This window comes from Pholis gunnellus (assembly GCF_910591455.1).
Source record: "Pholis gunnellus genome assembly, chromosome: 15".
Taxonomy (NCBI): Eukaryota; Metazoa; Chordata; class Actinopteri; order Perciformes; family Pholidae; genus Pholis; species Pholis gunnellus.
In genome coordinates, this window is record NC_136542.1 from 14,413,533 (window position 1) to 14,434,679 (window position 21,147).

General features: G+C 42.8%; 1 protein-coding gene across 2 annotated transcripts in view; it reads right to left on the reverse strand.

The window, feature by feature from the left end:
• LOC306707207 (palmitoyltransferase ZDHHC14-like) overlaps window positions 1-21,147 on the reverse strand; it is a 37,029-nt gene that overhangs the window by 3,183 nt on the left and 12,699 nt on the right. For both annotated transcript variants that reach the window (XM_079174568.1, XM_079174567.1), the window contains exons 4-9: window positions 10,984-11,136; window positions 7,325-7,462; window positions 5,720-5,768; window positions 4,087-4,189; window positions 3,735-3,844; window positions 1,739-1,844 (exon numbers count right to left, since the gene is read on the reverse strand). In XM_079174568.1, the coding sequence (XP_079030694.1) occupies window positions 1,739-1,844; window positions 3,735-3,844; window positions 4,087-4,189; window positions 5,720-5,768; window positions 7,325-7,462; window positions 10,984-11,136 (659 nt within the window). The remainder of the gene's footprint in view (window positions 1-1,738; window positions 1,845-3,734; window positions 3,845-4,086; window positions 4,190-5,719; window positions 5,769-7,324; window positions 7,463-10,983; window positions 11,137-21,147) is intronic.

The window sequence follows — 21,147 nt, forward strand, 5'->3', positions numbered from 1 at the left end:
CAACAGTTCTGTGTCTGCTGGGCCTCGGGGGCTGTTAAGTCAGTGGTTACTCATTTCTATATAACAAAAGAGAGAAATAACAAAAGTCTACTGTATTCCTTCTCCGAAATCTTTAAGCACAGAAGTGTTGATCCGTGCACAACTTGTTCTACGACATCAAGAGATTCCAAGACATCATGTGGCCGACCGACTGCACTGATGAGTGAAACCGAACATTAAAAGCTAAAATACAACACATTCACTTCTCTGCTGCCCCTTTAGATCTCTTTCACTCACTCACTCACTCACTCACTCACTCACACACACACACACACACACACACACACACACACACACACACACACACACACACACACACACACACACACACACACACACACACACACACACACACACACACACACACACACACACACACACACACACACACACACACACAGTCCAAAAGTCCCACCTACACTCCCTCTGTAGTAATCAAATTAAAGTGAGGGGAGACTTCTACTCATCGCGGGTTTAACTAAATTAAGCAGCAGCCTCTCTAAAACCTACTTGATGTTACAATACAATGTGGACAGTGTGGTCCAGCTCGCATTTTTAAAGAATAAAGACTTTTATAGAGATGAAGTGAGTTGCATCGGTAGGCGTAGGGAGATGATGAGAATACTCAAAAATAGTCCCTCCTGTGTTACCAATGCGGCATGTAACCGAGTCTAACAAATGGAGATGAATTCAACAGCTGACTCTGTGTCAGTGTGCACATAAATGGCCAGCAGCCGGCACAATAGGACAACTCTCTGCTAATCAGGACCGCGACAGAAAACAGATATTTCTAAATGTGCTAACGTAAGGGGAAAACGCTCTTACGGCTCTCAGACAAGTAGTCCACACATTTAGGACCTGGAGACAGATGACGTTCATGTTCCACGTCTCAACGAGAACTGACAGGATGAGGTCGAGCATGGACGAGAACAACCAGGCGACTGTGGCGCAGAGGGAAGGCACCAGTGAGACGTTTTAGTAGCCGTGTGTGAATAGGCCTTAAATCTAGCGTGTCATGTGTGAGGTTAACGGCTGAAGTGAACAACAGCGGACTTGTTGCTTCTATTCCGGCACCAGAGGGACACCGGTCAGTGAGGTTAGAACAATGTCCGCTTCACCACACCAGCTATTCTCTCCAAGACTTTAAGAGACGCGTCATCTGTTTACTGACTGTGGTGTATAGATTGCATTTTATATTATCTCTCTCTGATTCCTGCTCGTTGTCTTTTTTTCGGGCCAACTGCTAGACTTGGATCATCAGCATGAGTAACAGTATTCTGACTGATAAACTGTGAGACAGCAGAAGTTAAATTATACAATGCGATGCAACCTCAGCACAGACGGCCACACTCAGAGGACCCCTCCTTGCTATCGCTGACCTCATTTACAGACGACATGGAGCGACACACGCAGCATTGAAAACATCACTGACGCGCTCTTTGAAATTTAGAGCGATTTCATCCGTTTCAATCTGGTTGGATGAGAAACACTCCCAAGGTCTGGATGGAGAGAGAAAAAGGTGGGCCAAACAATACCTACTGTCTGAAACTATTTCTCTATTTACTAGCTTTCATTGTTAGTGTTGTTAGTCCAGTTACTGACTGACCTCTTTATTACAGTTTGTTTGGCTGCACTTGTAAACAGAACTTCTGCTGTATCTGACAGAGTAGCTGTCATGAGAGTCAGGTCGGTGTCTTACCATGTGGCTCTGCTGAGACTGGGTGGCCCCGTACATGGTGATGCCATTGGTTGGCGGTGCCAGCTGTGGCGCGTCTGATTGGATAAAGCCCCTTCTGTCAATGAGGCTAGTCGGAGAGAAACAAAGAGGGAAGAAAAGCATTGTTTTGAGCTTTCATTCACATATATTAACAAAGCAAATGGCATTACCCAGTCACAGATTTCACACAGTAGAGCAGTGCAACCATTAGATTCTTTGGACTGTAGACACTGACTGCAACAGCAGGCTGATACTGTATCTACAGCCAGGTTGACTCAACGTAAGGGGGGATTAGCAGAGTGCAAATGACCTTGTGTGTCAGCGGTACTACACTGTGAAGAGAGACAACAGCGCGTCAGTGGATGCGTGATATGATTGTGTACAAGCCTGCACAAACATTTGAGTCTGAAAACTCGAATCTTCCTCTTCCACTCACACGTATACAATCACAACGTGGTAATGAATCAGAGGTCCTGCAGTGAATCATAGTTTCTGTCCCATCGTTAAATGCAGAACTGACACAGCTGGTTAGACCATGACCTGCTGAACTTTTGGTATGCGTATATCCACGTGTGTGGTCATGGGCCAGATGTATGCGATAATGGCTGTTTATCAGCCAGATACAGGTTGATCTGACACAGAGCAGACACGCACACACGAGGTGTTAAACGGCGAGAGCAGGGTAATCATTTAACAGAAAGTGAGTTGACAGCGTGTTCCAGTGGGACTGAGCTGGATTCAGGTGGAAACGGTTTGCTAGAATCACAGAGAGACTCCGGGAACCTACAGCAGGCGGCTTGTGTTGCTGGTAATGAATAGTGGAACGTGTGTAGGCTGATGCATAGGAGGGTGTGAGTCAAGGTCTCAGCAGGGAATGAAATGCAGGAAGCTTCTCTGTGTGTGTGTGTGTGTGTGAGTGTGTGTGAGGAGCAGCGTTGCTTGCATAGTCCGACGCTGAGGTGAAACATTCCTTTCTTACCGGTGGACCCAGCTGTGCAGTGGCTGGCCACATACACACACAAACACACAAACAAACAGACACACACACACACAGATGGCAGCCACCTGTGCACTACGGACTCTCCTTTACCTCCCACTGGAATCATTATTGGTGACTTATGGCTTGTGATGCCCAGAGCACAGCACAGCCAGATACACTGACAGAATGATACCAAAAGCCTCCATCGCTGCTCTTTTTGTGCTCTCATGTGCCTCTATGTATGCATTTAGTACGTTGAGAAGATACTGTATGCATGTGCTGAACTACAGACTGTGTGCTCTTAAATGAGTGCAAAGGCAAATAGATGGTTGTGACCTCTTGACGGCGTCATTTTGAGTGTTGTATCTACAAAGTGGCCAGTAAAGATAAGAGCAGATAGGATGCATCTCTGTGGAGCGGGTGAGCACGAACACATTATGAACCGTGATGACAGAAAGGAAAGAGCAGTTTCTGTCGCAGGAATCAAGAACTACAGCTTCACGGATGAGTAATGAGAATTGTTGGGCAAAAAGCGGAAGTGAAATAAGCTGGGAGGGAATGTGCAATGTGTACTGACATTTACAGTCACATGGACATGAGACTGTAGCTGTGACAGTTGGCCTGTATTCTTGTTAAATCACATGAACAGCAAAAGTGTGAAATCTAATATATTAAGCCAACTTTGATCTTGGATTTGGTTAAAATGGGCTTGAAATCCTTTCCACTATTGCTGTATCTCAGGAGCTATGTATAGAGAAAAGGCTGCAGGCAGACTGCTTTCAAAGCAGCTCTTCACATCAAAAGGAGTCTTTACTAACAGCTCTATTTTAGCCTTTGGACAAAACTCAAAATTACAATGAGGGGGGGGGTGTAATAACAGGTGCTGTGACTTTTTACTGAATGGGTTTTCTCAGAGCAGTGAATGATAGGGCTTACATGTCATCATGTGGGCATCTAAGGATTAATAAATCACCACGTAATAATACACACACGTCATACCTCGGTGGCAGGGGTCCACACAGTGCTGCACAGCAGTTGGTGAATATATTGCCATGGCTGTAGGGGTTATAGTTGTCCTTCCCTCTTTTAGAAGACCATGCACCTTTTATCTGGAAGAGATAAAGCAACAGATAATTACCTAGAAAAACCGTCACCGCTAGAAAAACCACGACTCGGTGCAACACGGAGATAATGTTTGAGTGTTGTGACTAAATATGTTTATGGCACGAACGGGGATCGAACTCATGACACAATAACCAATACCTCTTTCTGTTAATATGGATGTTAAATGTTCGGTTCGGTTTCTTTTCAGCACACGTGTCATGATGTGTGATGTCTATTTCATACTCACATCTTCATTGGTGGTCTGGTTGGAGCTGATCAGGTAGGTATGGAAGCCTGAGAGGCCCACTATGGACCAGACCGAAAAGAAACACACCACCACCTCCAGCACAGTGACACAATTAAGGAAAAACAGTTTCAATAGACGTGAGAATGGGTTGAATAAAAGCTGTGGCAGAAAGACAATAATGTGAAAGCCCAGACACACAAAGACAGACACATGATGGACCCATATGGAGACAGCATGGACCAAATATCCACGAGTTCTAACAGCTAGGCTACTGACCTACAGCCTCAGGGCTGTCCTCCTCTTGCCAATAGTTCCTAGTTACCAGTTCATCTGGCTGGGACTGCAGGACGCTGCTCATTTTCTCTGCTCCACATAAAACAGACACTGATGAATCCTGCCTTTACAGGGGGGAAAAACACAGCGGCCCTCGACTATATCTTAGGATACTGCCTCTAAAGAATATCTTATTCATGAGATTAGACCCAGACACTAAGTCCCTGTAGGCATATTGGTAGGTCAGTAGAACATTACATACTTAAAGACCACGAGTCGGTCTGTAAAAATCAACTAAATACCCATAATCTACCCTTTTCTCTTTCTTAATCCCCCTCGTCTTTTTCTCTCTTTCTCCTGAGCGAGGACAAAACATGTCATCATTCACCAAGCACAAAGGACTGCTGCGATAGTATCGGCAGCAGTCCCCCTTTATTTAAAGTCCTGTAGGACGCAGACCATTATCAGCTTGGCTTGGCACACATTTCTCAGCCAGAGAAACAGTTATCTCACTCAGAACATAGGGGGGAGGAGGGGAGGAGGGAGGGAGAGCAATTCAGATTCTCCAAACATGCCAATTGATTTTGTTAATTAGAAGATCCGTGTTCAGATGTTTGTATTGAATTGATATATTGAAAGCAAAGTAACTGTCCCTCTCCACTCAGATATACTGTGTTGGGGAGGTGACGTTAGGTGACTGCTTCCAACCTTTACTGCCTGGATTTAAAGTTACACACTGAGGTCAAATGGTGTGAAACTTTAACTTTACCGCAATGTCAAAATACAACTTACTTGAGTTTACCACAGTCCACATGATTATCACTGATGTTGTGCGGAGACAATAAGCTGACTTTCAGGGTACTTGTAACAGCTGTAGCTTAAGACGTCTCTCACACACTCGGCATCTAGCACACAGACCGACATGGCAGCGCTCACATCAAATCCCACTCACACGACATCTCTGTAGAGTGAAGTTAGAGCAGAGGAGCTCACAGCCTGACTGAATCAATCGACAGACAGGGAGAGGAGCTGCCGCGCGTGATACGTTACCCAACAACACTAATCAGACGCACTCCAGTTAGTATTATAACTCTAAGGAGTGATTGATGTGGATGCATTGAAAAGGCATGTTATGCGAGTAATTCTGAACTACTGAATGACCTGTATGGGCGCTCGCTGGGCTAGTTAGTCTCGCCACTGTGGACAGAGAAGTACATAAAGAACGACAATCACACGTAATGGACACCTATTGCACAATAAATGCATTATTTTGTAACAATGCACCATTTTCTCTAAAATCTCATTTGAAATTAGACAAATTGTCTCATGAATGAAAAGGTCTATTTCAGTGAAAGGATATCTGGCAGGACTGTCTTTAAGTGCGATGAGGAACCCTCTTAGATGGGAGCCTGTGAACAGAGAAAGACGAGTTTCCATTAGAACATTCTACAACTGTGTTCGCCATTACTTCCACGCCATCACACAGAATGGTGCATATCAACACTAAACAACACCCATTGAATGTGGGAACTTGTATCAGATATTGGGTACTGCTACACACTCTGGAGCCATTAACTTGCTGAAGTCCCTTTCTTGGTTGAAGTTTAAGTGTTGAGATGAACCGAGCCGGGCAGCGTCAGTCCACTTCAATTATTTCCAATGTATAAGGAGGACAAAGTCAGAAGAAATAGTCAAACTTTTGTTCAGGCCGGTTATATGTGGCTGGTCGAGATGCACCATTTGCATTTCTAATTTCATGTTCACTAGTGGTGTCGCGATATACCATTGTTGACGAAAAAAATATTGATATCATGTTAATAATACACATGATATCATGTAAATAATCTTAAATCTCTTAAATTATTTCTGTGGCTTTCCATTCTTGCTTTTTAGAGAGTCATGGTTACAGACGGTCTTCGGCTCCCTAACCTTGGATTATGAGTGTAAATAAAGAGACGATGAATAGCTATAAATATTACGATAATATCAATCGTGAATTATTTTGGCCACATGTAGTTAAGTGTAGTAATCGTGTAGTGAAGATGAGATATTGTGACAGCTCTAATGTTCATACCTGGAGAACAATCACAGAATCTATTATTCTATACTGTGTACTGCCTGTTATAAAGTCAACTATCCATCATCTAAAACTATTTATTTATACAAAACTATTTATGAATTAGTATCTATTTACATGGTGTGCTTATTATATTATTTTATACTGACTGCACATGGTGCAGGAGGAGAGGGAGAGACCCGGCGCTGTTGTTGGCAGAAGAGCCAATTAGTCTGAGCAGCATGCATAGAAGTGAATGACAATATAATAGATTAAGTGTCTGACTAAGTTAGTTGTTCCAAATGTTTTTAAGGTTGTTCTGTCAAGGCTTATTTTGGACTTCCAGGTGTTACAAATTCTAAGCTTTTTGTCCTCTTCACTCCCGCTGAAGAACTTCCACACCGACGGCGTGTGTGTGTGTGGCTGTAGTGTGTGCTGTGTTTGATTTCCATGGTGCATGTGCAACATCAAAATAGTTGTGCAGTCATGGCCAATCAGCTCATACGTTAGCACTGGAGGACTGCAACTACCTTTGATTTGAAGCACTGACAAGCAGGTCTTAGCACAACTGTACTGTATGTCTTCTGCACGCTTACAACATGAACAGAGTATTCAGTCGTATACAGTCATTAATGCGCACACACACACACTGATGGGGAGCCCAACGGTCCAATGCCTGCTCCCAGCTGGAAAGATGGTAACAAGCCAGAATTCTGCAGCTTTTCACAACACCCACTTACAACCTGCTGGCTCGAAACACACTAAGAGCACAGCCAGGAGGAGTGAGAGTGCGTGTGTGTGTGTGTGTGTGTGTGTGTGTGTGTGTGTGTGTGTGTGTGTGTGTGTGGTGTGTGTGTGTGTGTGTGTACCATGCCTGAGCACATGTCCCCCATGCCATCAGCTACTTACGTAAAATGATGTGTGTGATGACAAAGGAGAAGATGAAGATGGTGAGGAAGGAGAGCGAGAGGATGAACATGTAGAAAAAACGGTAGTTCCTCCTTCCCACGCAGTTCCCCACCCAGGGACAGTGGTGGTCGAAGCGCTCTGCATGGACAGAGAGAGAGAGAGACACAGATGGAGGGAAAGTATTTTGGATACAGGAAGTCACACAAGTCTATCCATTTATCCCCACCACGCTGCTGCTGCCGCAGTGACATTCCTCCTGTCTGAAGTCTTTGTCATGTTCATTTGCTCTCGTACAAACCCTGCCAGAAACCTGGTTATGCACACATTGCTTTGAAATCTGGTTTCTCCAGAAGACATCTATGACTTGTCAACGCTCAATTAGTGAAGCCAGGTTTTTCATTTAAAAAAAAAAAGAAGAAATAAGCATGTTACTTCAGTGCATGCCAACACAAACTAGGAGTCCGGAGACCTAGGACATTAGGGGAAAGAGGAAGTGTCCCTCTGGGTCTTTGCATAACAATATACACATGTTTCACATAGTGCAAGCTGGCTATTTATAAAAAAAAACAGCAAATAAAAGTTACAGGCCTAACATGACTGTGTATGGCTGACACTGGGTCTGTGGAGGGTTGAGATGCCGAAAGAAGCACTTTGCTGGATATAACATACAACTTAGGAATATGTCACGCTGTTTGAGGACAGTGTTGTCCAGGCCGCCGGGTTCCTTCCATAGAGATCCTGCCGATAGGTCCAATTTGTTAACACTACCTGTCAGCCACCTTGGTACAGAGTATGCATCTCAACAAAGTGTTATTGTGGAGCCTTGTTTCAGGGAATTAAATGTCTGGAATTCAGAAATACTCTCATCTGAATGCAGTCTGATGAGTTTAATTACTTCATGAATGTGTGGTATTGTAATTAAAGAAACTGTACTGCAGCATACTTATCCTTTTAACTGATTGCAAGAGCAGTGATTGTTAGCGTGATTATTCAATCAGTCCTAGCTCCGCCCTCCTACCTCTGAGGGTGGACTGCTAGCTGTGTGGTGGTAGTTACTCAACTTATTAATCAGAGCCATTATTTGTGTAGTGAAGAGAGATGACCTGCTTTTGTCTTCACTAATCAACGCCTAGTTTCAGTGTGTCTGGGACATTCAGCTCAGCCTCTAGTCAGACGAGATGAAAGGGGACACGCACTACGACTCAGATCTAGTGGAGTAACGGAGCGTTGTCCAGCCGTGATCCGTACACACCCCCCCCAAGCATGCGAACCGCGGATTAATTACACAGTTTACCGTTAACCATCACAGTGTGAAATAAAGTTTTACCGACAGTCGTTATCCGCCTACATTCAGTAAAAGATGCGATCAGGACATAACAGATTTCTGTTACGAAGGTTCAGATTAACTTTAGAGCTAAAGATCAGAACGAGGTAGAGGTAATAGAAAAAGCTGCTAATAGACCAGGCGTGGCAGCTGATCGCTCAGCAGCTTTAAAGTAAAACCAAGAGCTCGCAACAACAACTCTGACAGTTTCATGATGATCTAATATATTCTGATTTATGTGCCAATATTCTTTGATGTATTTTTTGTTTGCGACATTCCTCTTCCCCAAGAGTGTCATTAAATCTCAATCTAATGTTGTGTAATTAAGCAAATCAGAGGACGGAAAGCAGCAGAAGACCTAAAACCACTCTTATAATCCCAACCCTCTGCCCACACATCAATATTTATCAACACTTAGGATTACAAATGTCTGGAAATCTCCATTAAAATAGCAAACTTATTACATAAAAAAAGCAATACTAGGTCTTACGGCCCATTTAATTGTAAAAGTTTGTTTGTAGCTGCATATGATGTGGTAAATACAGCCCGAGCAAATAACACCAACATTGAATTCCCACAAATTCCCTCTAAATTCTCCATGGAAAGTTTCCACCTTGAGAAATCCCAGAACTTTGCAACCCTATTAACATTACAACTGATAATAAAACACCAACATTGACACCATGTTATTGTTAGTATATAGTATCTGTGCAGTATATATATATAGTGAAGAAATAAATAAAATAAAGAGTACAGAGGGAAAAGCAAAGCGATCCGTGTGTCACAATTCTGCTCTCTCATAAGCTTCTTCCATCCCTCCCACGGGGTTAACCCTCTTAAAAAGGAAGTGACTCTTCCACATTCCCATCCTGTACTTCCACGAGGGACGCCCTCTCCATTCTGCCTGCTAACTTATTTAAGAGCGTGTTAGCCCCGTGGCGTCTGCAGCACCAAAGGTAGACACAGAGAGACAGGGGAAGCACTCAGATCACTTTCTTTTTTTAATGCCAATGCGATCCGCATTTTCCAGTGCCGATCCAATTTGTTACTAAATTGGATCATTACTGAAAAAAACATGCTCGGGTTATTGAACAAACATTGAACATTCCTTTGAGAAAACTCATCATACAGTATATATGAATGTTGGTCCTCCTGCATATGACCTTATTCCCTGTGCCCCTATTCATACGGTTTATCTCTGAAGCTTCATAATGAACCCTGAACTGACTGATTCACTTTGGGATCTGGAGCCACGTTGGGTGGAGGCCTGGAGCTTTGAGAGCAGAGAGACGCCATGTTTTACAAGTGACATTCATCACTGGAGTTCATCACTCCCACCACATGGACAGACCCCACTATGTGTCTATTTCTCATCGTTTATTTCCCTCCCATCTGTGGCTCACAGCCACTACGATCCAACCATATTTGTTAAGGCTCATCCCCAATGGTTTATATTCAGAAGATCACACAATGCTGTGTCCATGGACTTTTTTTAAAAGGCAGGATATCTATTTTGATTAAATTCCAAACAAAAACTGAGCTTCACCACTTTAAATTATGAATTTAAAAATCCACTTAAAATGTGAACATGGCCGGCTTGTGAAAATGACTTCCCTCCCATCTTTTTGTTCAGCTGCCAGTCTGTCTTCCTTCCTGCCAGTGTGCATCTGGCACATCTGACAACCACCTCCTCATCTTTCTTTTCTTCTTCTTGTGTTTACTACTTCCTCATCTCTGTCTCCCAGGTTTTTCAGTCAGCGCCACTTCTGACAAGGAAATAGACATTTAAAGGATGGAGTTGTCTCTGATGAGAGAGATGCAGACACACGGGGCTCTGTATCTGCGTCTCCATCTTTTAGTAATTGTCTAGCTGCGCTCTACCCTTCGTCTCCAGAGACGGAGAATGCAGCTGTGAAGAGCAGTAAAACTCAACCATTATGCTGCCGTTTCCTTTCTGTTCTCATGGTAACATTTCCCTCCTTCTCCTCTGTGTGGATGTGAATGCCTCTACGCATATGTACTGTATATTCCCTGTAGATATGCATCCTAAACTAAACATTTATCTTGCTATCTCCTTTTTGCTAAATCAGGTTAAACATGATTTATCAGAATAAAATCACGGAATTAAGTGCGGCAGCAATCTATCTGTTCATCAGACCTATGTTGACCTCTTATTTAAATACATATGCACGGATATGAAGTGGTTGAGGTAAAACAATTCACAAACTGCATGAAAAGGATAGTTTGGTGATGGTCTTCCTGTTTCTGTTAATAATACTAATTTCTCAACATGAATGTGGCAAACTCACAGTCAGAGAATGTTATTTTCACTCACCCACACAGTTGTCACAGAGGCTGCAGTGGGAGGCCCGCGGCGGCCTGAAGATCTTGCAGGTGAAGCAATACTTCAGCTTGACCGTCTGGCCGTTGATGACCACCTCCTTGGTCCTGGGAGGAGGCCTGTAGCCTGTACTGCCGTTCGCCACGTCTTGGTAAGATCAAAGAGAGTAAAACGAGAGAGAGAGAAACATAAGAATCAAAGTGATCACTACCGCACAGGGCTTTCTGACAGTTTCACTCAGGCCCTAATTGACTCCCACACACAGTACTATACTGTGGCATTGATGATGCGGGCGTGTTGTGAATATTCCAGTGGCAAAAAAAAATAAAATCACTAGCGGTGTATTTGGCAAACTTCTGGTTGGGACACAGTAGGAATTCAATCATGTCCATGTTCCATTACAAGAGGAAAATACCAAAATATGAATGACTGAACTATCTGATTGAAATCAGATTGAACCAACACCTATTTTAATGCGAGGTGTAAAGAGGTGTGTGTAACGCAGTCTTACTGGAATAAATGTCATGCTGCCTTCAGAACCTAAAAACACAATATATGAAGAATTTCATGTTTGAATCATTATTTGTTTAGCGTAATGAAATTATGTAAAAACTCTCGAGGCACTACAAAAAGTATAGATACGACATTTCTCCATTTGTAAGACGAGCCAATAGAATCCACGAGATTCTACCGTCTATAATCTGTTCAGGTTGTCTGGTTGGATTTGTCTCGAGACGGTTGAATCTCTACAAGGCTTTGGTGAAGTGAAATCCTTACCGATATGCAATTATCTGTAGCTCTGATAAAAAAGGTATATGTCACAATATCTGTAGCTTAAAAGGTTTGAACATGGACAACCCACACAGCTCATTATATTTAATTAGTTCCACCAGTTTAGCTCTTTAGTCTGAGCTTTACAGGTTCAGTGTCAAACCTTTTGTGCTGCTGATGAAACACAACAAACCTAAAACAAGCGGCCTCGTCTTTTCTGAAGAACATGAAATCAGCTTGACCTAGTTCAGGTAATAGGAACAAGTCTGAAATTCAACATGCACTCAACACCGCGATTGTCAGACGATCAGTAAACCGTTTCAAATGTCTTTTGGTGGAGTGAGACAGCTAAGATGACGGGCTAAAGGATGCGAGCAATGATGGGGATTTTCGAGCCGTAAAAAGGTAGAGCCTGCATCATCAGATTGCTTTACTCTCAGGCACCCTGAGAGGAGGAGGAGACAGTGTGTGTAGGAAGATCCTTTACACAGAGGCCCGTAGCATTGCTAACAGAGTGGTGCATGTGTGTTAGTGGGGGTTGTATAGGGACTGAGAGGATTGTGTGGGAGTTTGACATGTCTAGAAGGGGAGCAGAGGAAACGCAGCCAGTCAGTTCTGCTCTATTGAATTTGTCTCTATCGTGATCAATGCCTACGGAGAGCTCTCCTCTCTCCTCCACACTCCCTCTGTTCTTCTGCCCTCTCAGAAGACAAAAAAATGAGGGGAGTGGGACAACAATTCGGAGCCCAATCCAGCTCCTACAGTGTTAAACCACCAGGAGAAGTCCCGTTGTTTAGGTGTTCATAGTACATTTCTGGTTATACTAGCACCTCGAGTGAAATAAAGAGCTGTGACAACAAGCATTAGAGGAAACCTCTCTGAAGAGTATTCTGAGATCTCTGGAAAAAAGAAGCTGTCAGGAAGCTAAAGATACACAAGATGTGTTTAAGACATACCAAACAAACAGCAACTAGAAGCAGCTGAGTGGGAAAAAAGCCATCACGTCAGCCTCCTCGTGCCGTTTTTAGACATCAACTGTCATAAACAGTCTAAGCTGTCACAGGTTGAGATTTTAATTTTCAACAAGTCAAAGTAGCCTTTCTGCTGGACAAAGTCATTTGTAACTGCCAACCAAAGCTTAGCCGTACACCAGTACCAGTGTCTAGTGGGAGATCCCTCAAAGGCCTGAGAGCTTGAAGCTGAAATAAAGCTAGGTAGAGTAGGAAGTGATGTAACAGAACACACCCCCCCCACACACACACACACACACACACACACACTGTGCCCACTCACACCCTCATACACAAAGCTAAATGAGGATTCAATGTCAGCCAAACTGTGCTAGGCGTTGCCTGTTGAGGTATAATGGGAAACTAATTGCCACACCGCTGTGTATGTGGAGGAGAGAGAACTGGGACCTTTACCTTCACAGATGGAAAAGTGTATGATGATGATGGCTATTGGCGAACATACAGCACCACTGACCTCGAGCTGCCTGCCAAGATGTACGAGGCACCAGCACATTCAGTCAAGCAGCCGTTTCAAGGTCTTGTCACACAACAGCTGACTAGACAGAAAACGGTTTCAAACACACTATGAAAAAAGTCTGAATTATCAATCATGAAATTAAAAGATGTCTTCAAGGATTTCCCCCAATTACGAATGAGACTTTCTAAATACAAAACGACGAGCTCAGTTCTGTAAGTTTGACAGCACACACAGATTATGGGATGCTGGAGTTAAACAGTGGAACATATGCCCATGTGGTAACTCTTGAAAAAACAGAGGGAAGTTGTTTCGTGCGCAAGCTATCGAGGACTAAAGCTGCTACTGCAGTCTCCAGCGCCAGTACAATAGGTGAACATTTAACAAATAAACAAATAAAAGCGATGAACACTTTTTAAATATGTCAAAGCGCGGCAGCTTAAGTTTGACGGACACTGTATTGATCACTCACATGGTGGGGAACAAAAACAGTGTCTCATAATATGGAAACCATGACCTCTTATAACACTCTGTTTTGTTTGAATGTAAATTATTTTAAAACTCTGGGCTATTATTATCCCCTAGTTTTGCTTAGTGCGGTTCTAAATGCCATAATAGGAGTAATTCTTATCGTATTCAAGCCATGAAATAGGAAAACCTTTATACGTCTCCTATTTATATCAATGTCACTCCAATTGTTCAAAACAACCACTAAGTAAGGATTAGCTGATGGCTAATGAAGGCTATTTACTGGTTTACTAACTAAATAAGCAGCTTTTTTATTTGGTCTAACACGTGATTGCCTAGAAAAATTATTGTTCCACAACAGGTTACATCTCTTCACTAACAAACTAACTTGACATGTGGAGGAGTGAGACATGCATCAATGATCAGTCTGTAATATCAGTTTATCTGTTCTGTGTCAGGAGCTTTGCTGTCTGACTGTCCAACAGTTAAAACAGCAGAAGCCGACCGGCTTTGCATGCCATGTAAATAGACGTGCCAGTGCTTCTTCAGAGGATTATGGGACTTTTGTTGCTGTGCCAAGCTGTTTTAAATTTGGTTTTCTGCTGAGCATCATTTCTTGATGCGGCCACAACATAAAACAGCAGCATTAGTATGGACCAACAAAACACTGCAGTGTTTACAATGTTCGCCTAGTCTGATGCGCTGCTACAGTGCCGTTAAGCAGCGTAGAGTTATTCAAATATCCCAACTATTCACAGCTGAACTACAACTCTGACTGTGTTGTTATGGTGACTGTATAGCTTGGCCAATAAAATCCAACACAGAGTAAAATATGTGGAGCGGTGCGTCTGCACTTGACGCGCTACAACCAGCAGACATCACCGACTTTGAGCACCAAAACAAAGTGTCAGTAACATGTAGAGCGCTGCGGGTTGACGTATTATTGTAAGCTAATCCTGCGATGCTATAACTTAGCATCTTAGCATCAGTCAACAAAAAGCTAATGGGAACTTTCCAGAGGTTAGATACTTGCATGCTTTTTCAGCAAGATCATTTTCACAAATGAAAAACAATGTTTGAAGCATAAATACAATCAAAAAGGTTAAGAACATTAAGCTACAAACAAACTACATTAAGGTCACATGACTTCACGTCACCACCATGAAGCTAAAGGCAGACTAATGTGTCAACTTGTGTTGACATCAAGTCGCTTAAAAACGCACTAGTGGGATATTTACTGATGTATTGATGTCATAGAACAAAACGTTACAATCTCTTAAACTTGTGTTAACAGATCTTATTTCATCCGGCAAACATACTCACACATTTCTGGTTCTTAGGACACATTTAGCACTATTAGCACACTTAGCACTATTACTGAATCACACATACTGTATAGATAGTGTGGCGGCTTTAAGGAGGTACAATACAAACAATGAAATGCAAAGCCAATCCTGACATTCACAAATGATTACAATTACACTTTTAATTTGCTCCTCTACTCCGTTGTTTAAAAAAACAATGAGCGGATACGAATAGAAGATGCTCAACATCTCTCAACAAAGCAATCTTGGGCACAGACAACAAATAGAAGGTTATTACTGGAAGGTACTGTGGGTCATGTGGTGGTGTCTTTACTGTGACCTCATCTGAACTTCACACGACACAGAGCACACACACTGTTAGGTTTCCTGCATATACTGTATATATATATTTTATGTTATTGAAGTGCATTAAGATAAAAGGTGTGTGTGCATGAGAAGGCTGGTGTAATGCAGGCATAAGAGAGAGTGGATGATCAGCATATTGGGTCATTCCGGGGCAGTGTAATTACTCCTCCACAAGTTTGTTTTCCATTGTATCCAATAAAACAGCTCTACAGTGACAGCTCTGTTCCTGTAGATTGCTATTCCCTGAGGCTCTATCATTTCTTTATCCATGTCTTTTTCAAGTCCATGTCACTGTATGCCTGGGGACATGCCAAGAATGAAGGAAGACAGAGAGAATAATAGAGGAAGTTATTCTGCCTAAGGCACTTCAAAGAGTGTAAAGTGACTCTTTATACCATACGCGATCAGAATAACGGCTGGATTGTACGACAAGATTTAAGTTGAAGGGAGTGTGGATAACCCTGTGACGACGTTGCATAACCCTGTCCGGGGTGTTTTGTGGTTTTGCAAGCAGATGCTAAATGAAGAAAGCTTCTCCTCAGGGAGGAAATCAACAATACAGTTTCCTTCTGAAGAATACACGCAATACACTGGCATCTTTTAATTTCCCATGGGGAATTAACAACAATCAAAATAGTAGCATACAGTGAGACACTGTGTCCTCTGCACGTGTTAATCATTCTGCTTGTTGTAATTGAGCCATCTACACTCTCCTGTCCAAGTTTCCCCTCTGTCTCCGTGTCATGTTGAACTCTTTTAAACTCGTCCTCCCCTGTCGACATGCCCCTTTGTCAATCATAACAAGAGAGGATAGGCTGTTCACAAATGTACAAGTTGAGATGTCAAGTGGCTTAGTAATGGAGTCCTCCTTCCACTGGCTGCACACCTATTACTTATTATTCAGCCAATAACAACGGAGTCAAACATGAACGTGACCCGGGGCGGTTGGGTACACCGAGGCGGGAGAGGAGGGAGGAAGAGAGTCATGGCAGCGATTTACGTACCAGCATGAATTACGATCGGGCCGTCGTTCAAAACAAGGTATGAATTCATTCTGCAAGAGGAGGAACATCTCAGCACTTTGTCAAACAGACACACAGTCTACTGGCGTGGCAAGGGCAAAAGATGCTTTGACAGGAGTTCAGGGGACTGTGCGTCTGATAAACCCCGTCACTGTGAGAGACCACATCCCGGAGTCACTGAAGCATCGGGGCTGCTATATTTCACTATTTTTAATTTCCACAGTTGGAGACCAAGAGGAGGTCGGAATCAATACAGCCCTGTGAACGGCACAATATACGATGATAAATGCAAATCGGTGCCAGTTTTTTTTTTTTTGTTTATGTTTCATGGCATGAATCAGTGCAGTGGTCAGCATTTGAGGGATACAACTGCCACGATGGAAATAAGTAGCCCCCTCTAACATCTTGTCATGTTCAAGACACGGCTCATAATGAAAAGAGCCCTAGTTCACTCAGCCTGAGCAAAGTCAGCGGCACAAGCAGACCTATAAGTCCAGCGAGCTTGTTCACAGTGTCTTATCGCTACGGGGAGAGCAGGCTGGATCTAATGTGATTAGGCTGGATCTAATCTGAGAGAGTAGCTCGGGCTGGTCTCTGGTGAGGAGCTTTGTATTCGAGTTTTGGCATCTGAATGAACTTTCTGGTAAGTACACTGAAAAAACCAGTCCTAACAAAACATTTCACAACAACAAATAAAAGCAATGAACACAATGTAATTAAAATAGGGTGCAAGTTAGAGAATGATGTGGGTTTAATGAATTGCTTTGCTCCTCATATTAAAGTAAGAAACATCTCGATTGATGAGACAAACCCTGGTTAAAACCTCACGTTTGGTTTGTAATTATTAACAGTTAGATGAGTCCATGGCCCAGTTACCAGATTACCATAGTACCTAAGATTTTGAATGCTGAACAATTATAGAGAATGATCACATGACACAGTGAAATCTCTCTGATTGCATCAGCAACAGCGCGTCCTGCTTTTGTCCCCTTAGCTAGGCTCACGCTTTGTACAAGCGGCACACTTGTAAGCACACTTTGTTATGTCGATACACACTTGGGAGTGAAAATTGTCACGGTGCACTGCCAACGGTGGTGAGGTGCCAACCACAAAGCATAACTCTAAATCAAAGCAGTGGGGCCGACTCCAAGCCCCAAGGCAAAAACTACGATTTTCATCCCACACATAAAACATGGACGTATTCTTTGCTTAGCTCACAAATCCACAAATATACAAAAACACAAAACACTAGAATTGGAATTACCGCCTTGTATGCCTCCAGTCAACCAGTCGGGCTCCAGTTTATGTCTGTTCAAAATGTCCTGAATTTGAACATATTTGGCACATGAATTCTTGAGTTATGGCCCAAAAGGTGTTTTGTGAGGTCACAGTGAGTCACAGGGGTGCAAAGGATCACAAAACTCATGGTTTCAATCGAATCACTCTTTTGAGACACCGATCGGATCAACAGTGAAAAAAAGGGATCAAATATAACTTTTAAAAGATGCCCCGATCATCAACTAGCCATATCGGTCGATACTGATCATTTTGCCCCCAAGTCAGTGCAAACCACCAACAGTTCTAAATCTAACCGTGGCGGGGGATCAACTACGGTCCGATACTAAGACATCAAGTTCACAAGAATGGAAGCACTACAGCCCACACCTTCAAACACCCATAGTGACTGCTCCTCTAGTCACGAAAGCCTAAATGCCATTGTAGCCTCTACCGATGTGTCCATCCTTCCTCCAGCAGCACAAGCTCTAAGCCTTCCAAAATCTGCTTCCTCTTCTGGCCCTAAATCTAGCTGGCAGCTGCCCTGACGTTCACCAGCTAGCTTGGACAATATCAGGTGGAGGGAAGGAAACAGGCAGCCATGACCATCTCTCACTCTGATTAATGCTTCAGAGAGTCTTCTGGATTTGGCAAGTGGTAGCTGAACTGATGCCAGACTGTCTGGTCCTGACATATTGGGCAAGCAGGCAGACATGAAGAGACATCAAAACCGGCACACTGAAGGCAAATCAACTCTTGTCTCCATCTCAAGCGGGGATAAACAACACGCTGTGCTACCTTCCCCCAGCCCTTTATAGGTGCACGCAGCATGTCTGCTGCATTAGGAGTACACTGTGACAATATACTAGTCACCCTTTGCTGGCGCTTTGAAAAAAAATTAATTTGTGCAGGAACAGCCGTGCAATCCTTTTGTGAATTTGCCCCTGAGAATGAGGATGACTGTATACAGTAATACGTTTCATATGAAGCAAAAATGCCATTATTTGATTTTGTCTGGCTAAACCTCACACCCACCCACTCTAACCTCCTTTTCACAGACATTTAGCAGACAGCAGAGATCTGCTCACAGTGACGGCGGAGGCCTATCAGCTTTCCCTCCTCGAGTACAGGGAGCATGAGCGACCTTGATGTCTCACAGTGTACAGATATGTTGTTTAGTCAACAGATCAATAGGACTGGCGTCCAACCTGAGCCTTGTAGCACTTCGACTTGAAAACATCATCATCTATTCATGAGGCTGCTGGTGAATTACAAAACGTCTTGGACTACTGGAGGCTGAAGTATTGAGAGATTTTTGTTTGAACGAATACAGCGTCTAATAAACAGGTAGTTTATCATTTGTAACACTCAATACATGTTAGTTAGTTATGACCTCTAATTGATCAGGATTTTGGATGGAAAATTTGATTTGAGATATATGTGTGACGGTTATGAAAATCGAGTAAACCAGTGTTGCGCATTAAATGGCGAATTAAAAAAAAGCAGTATATGAGCATATGGGAAACAATGCCTAAAGTGGTAAAGAGCCATTACATTATGGCAGCTCTGACAAAAAAAAAAAAGGAGTGAGGAAAGGAGACAGAGACAGGCAGACATGTTTTCTCCTAGAAGACACCGTGAGGCTGGTTGCTGTTGGGGCTTTTGGATGGGAGTGGATGATCAGGTCTGGACTAAGGAACTAGGGAGGTGGTTTGAATACAAAGACACTACAGTAGAGACACTACATTACAAAGACTACCAGAGATTGACGGAAAGAAAGAGCAAGAGTGCAATAAGCAACTCAATGAATAACATGGGTTTGTGCCCATGTAAAGTGACCTTTACCAGTGTCTTAAATCAAACATTACTAGCTGAAGGATTCAAAGCATCTGAAGGATTTGCAGATAAATGCTCATGCTATAACAAGCCAGGTTCTTTCAAACGCAACATAATGGGAACCATAATGTCACCACACTACAGCAGTCTATTAGTCTACTGCTATACGCTATTCTACAATTGACACTTAAGCTTAACTTCTGCTTCATCTAGGCCTTTCCTTGAACATCTGTCTGAATGCATGCGTTAGTGATGCCACTCCATTGTAAAGCTGCGTTGAGTCCTTGTAAACACACATCTGGGCAATTAAGCTGGTGAGAAATAGGAAACCGATAGGAATGACAGCAAAAGCTACAAAAATTAAGAACCATGTTAAAAAAAACAAGAAAAAACAAAAACAGGATTTTCTTTTGGGAAAAGCCTTATCTATTCTATCATTTCACCACCTATGAAAACACAAACTCAGCTACAGGCAACAAACCACAACATGACAAAGAGATTCCAGTTTAGAAACAATTTAATTTCCAATTTGCTACCCTTGACAATGCGGAGCACAAAAGCAAACAGGGATGAAAATGATGGCAGAGAGGCTGGCAGAGTTTGGTATTTAGGTCAATGTTGTTCATATTTTCAGCCTTTCATTTGTTTATCCATGCTTGCCGATATAACATGGGAGTGTTGCACAAATGCTGTTTCAGCACCACTGCTCCAAGCTCTCTGTGCTTTACCGTCCATCCAAAAGCTTTTAAGTCGCCTAATGAGATTAATTAAGCCAGTCCAGAGTTTGTTTAACGAGGCCCCAGTGGCCTGAAGCACGGCAAGGACCATCGCTGGCAAATAAAAGCTTCACATTCAAAATTTTAAAAAAAGGACCAAAACTTTGAAGGGGTTTTTTTAGAAAGAGGGTTTAAAAAGTCAAACCTTGGAGTAAAGTGGTGATAATCCATCTAGCTACAGGGCAGCAGAACACTTTTGGAGACTGACATTGTTTCCAGTGTAAAGTCTAAAGTGCCCTTTATTATCTCCTTACCTCCTCTGAAAGAGGCCTCGTGTAGCAGACTACACTCGGACTCTGAAGTATTGCACTTGTAGCAGCTTCTACTATGGCTGATGGTTGCATTTATGTAGTGGCCTCATACAAATTCTCAACAGGTAAATCATTTTTCACTGCTTTCATATAGTCTTTCTTAACACTTGCTTTGATTAATCAAGCTCACCATTAACTCTGATGCTGAATGCAACACATAATAAATATAACGTCAATTGCAGAGAAAAGAAGCCTTGGATCTCTTATTTTTTTTTCCTGGTAAAACTACATCTCAACGGGGGTTGCATCCAGATAATGTCTTTCATGCCTCAATGCGTTTATTTTAAGACTGAATCCTCATCACCAACTGTTGTCTCTGCTGTTTCTGACTCATGGCGAGCTACCGTCAGTGCTGTGACGCCGGTAATTCAGTTACACCGTATCAAGTGGTTCCAAATGCACCAACAGTTTTACCTTTCACGTCACACATTAGATTAAGAAGTTATCCAGATGAAATGTACCAGTCAGGTCAAAATCAGATGGGGACCCTTGGATAAGATGGAGTGGAACACACTGAGCAAAAGCCACTTGGTCAAAGCAGCGC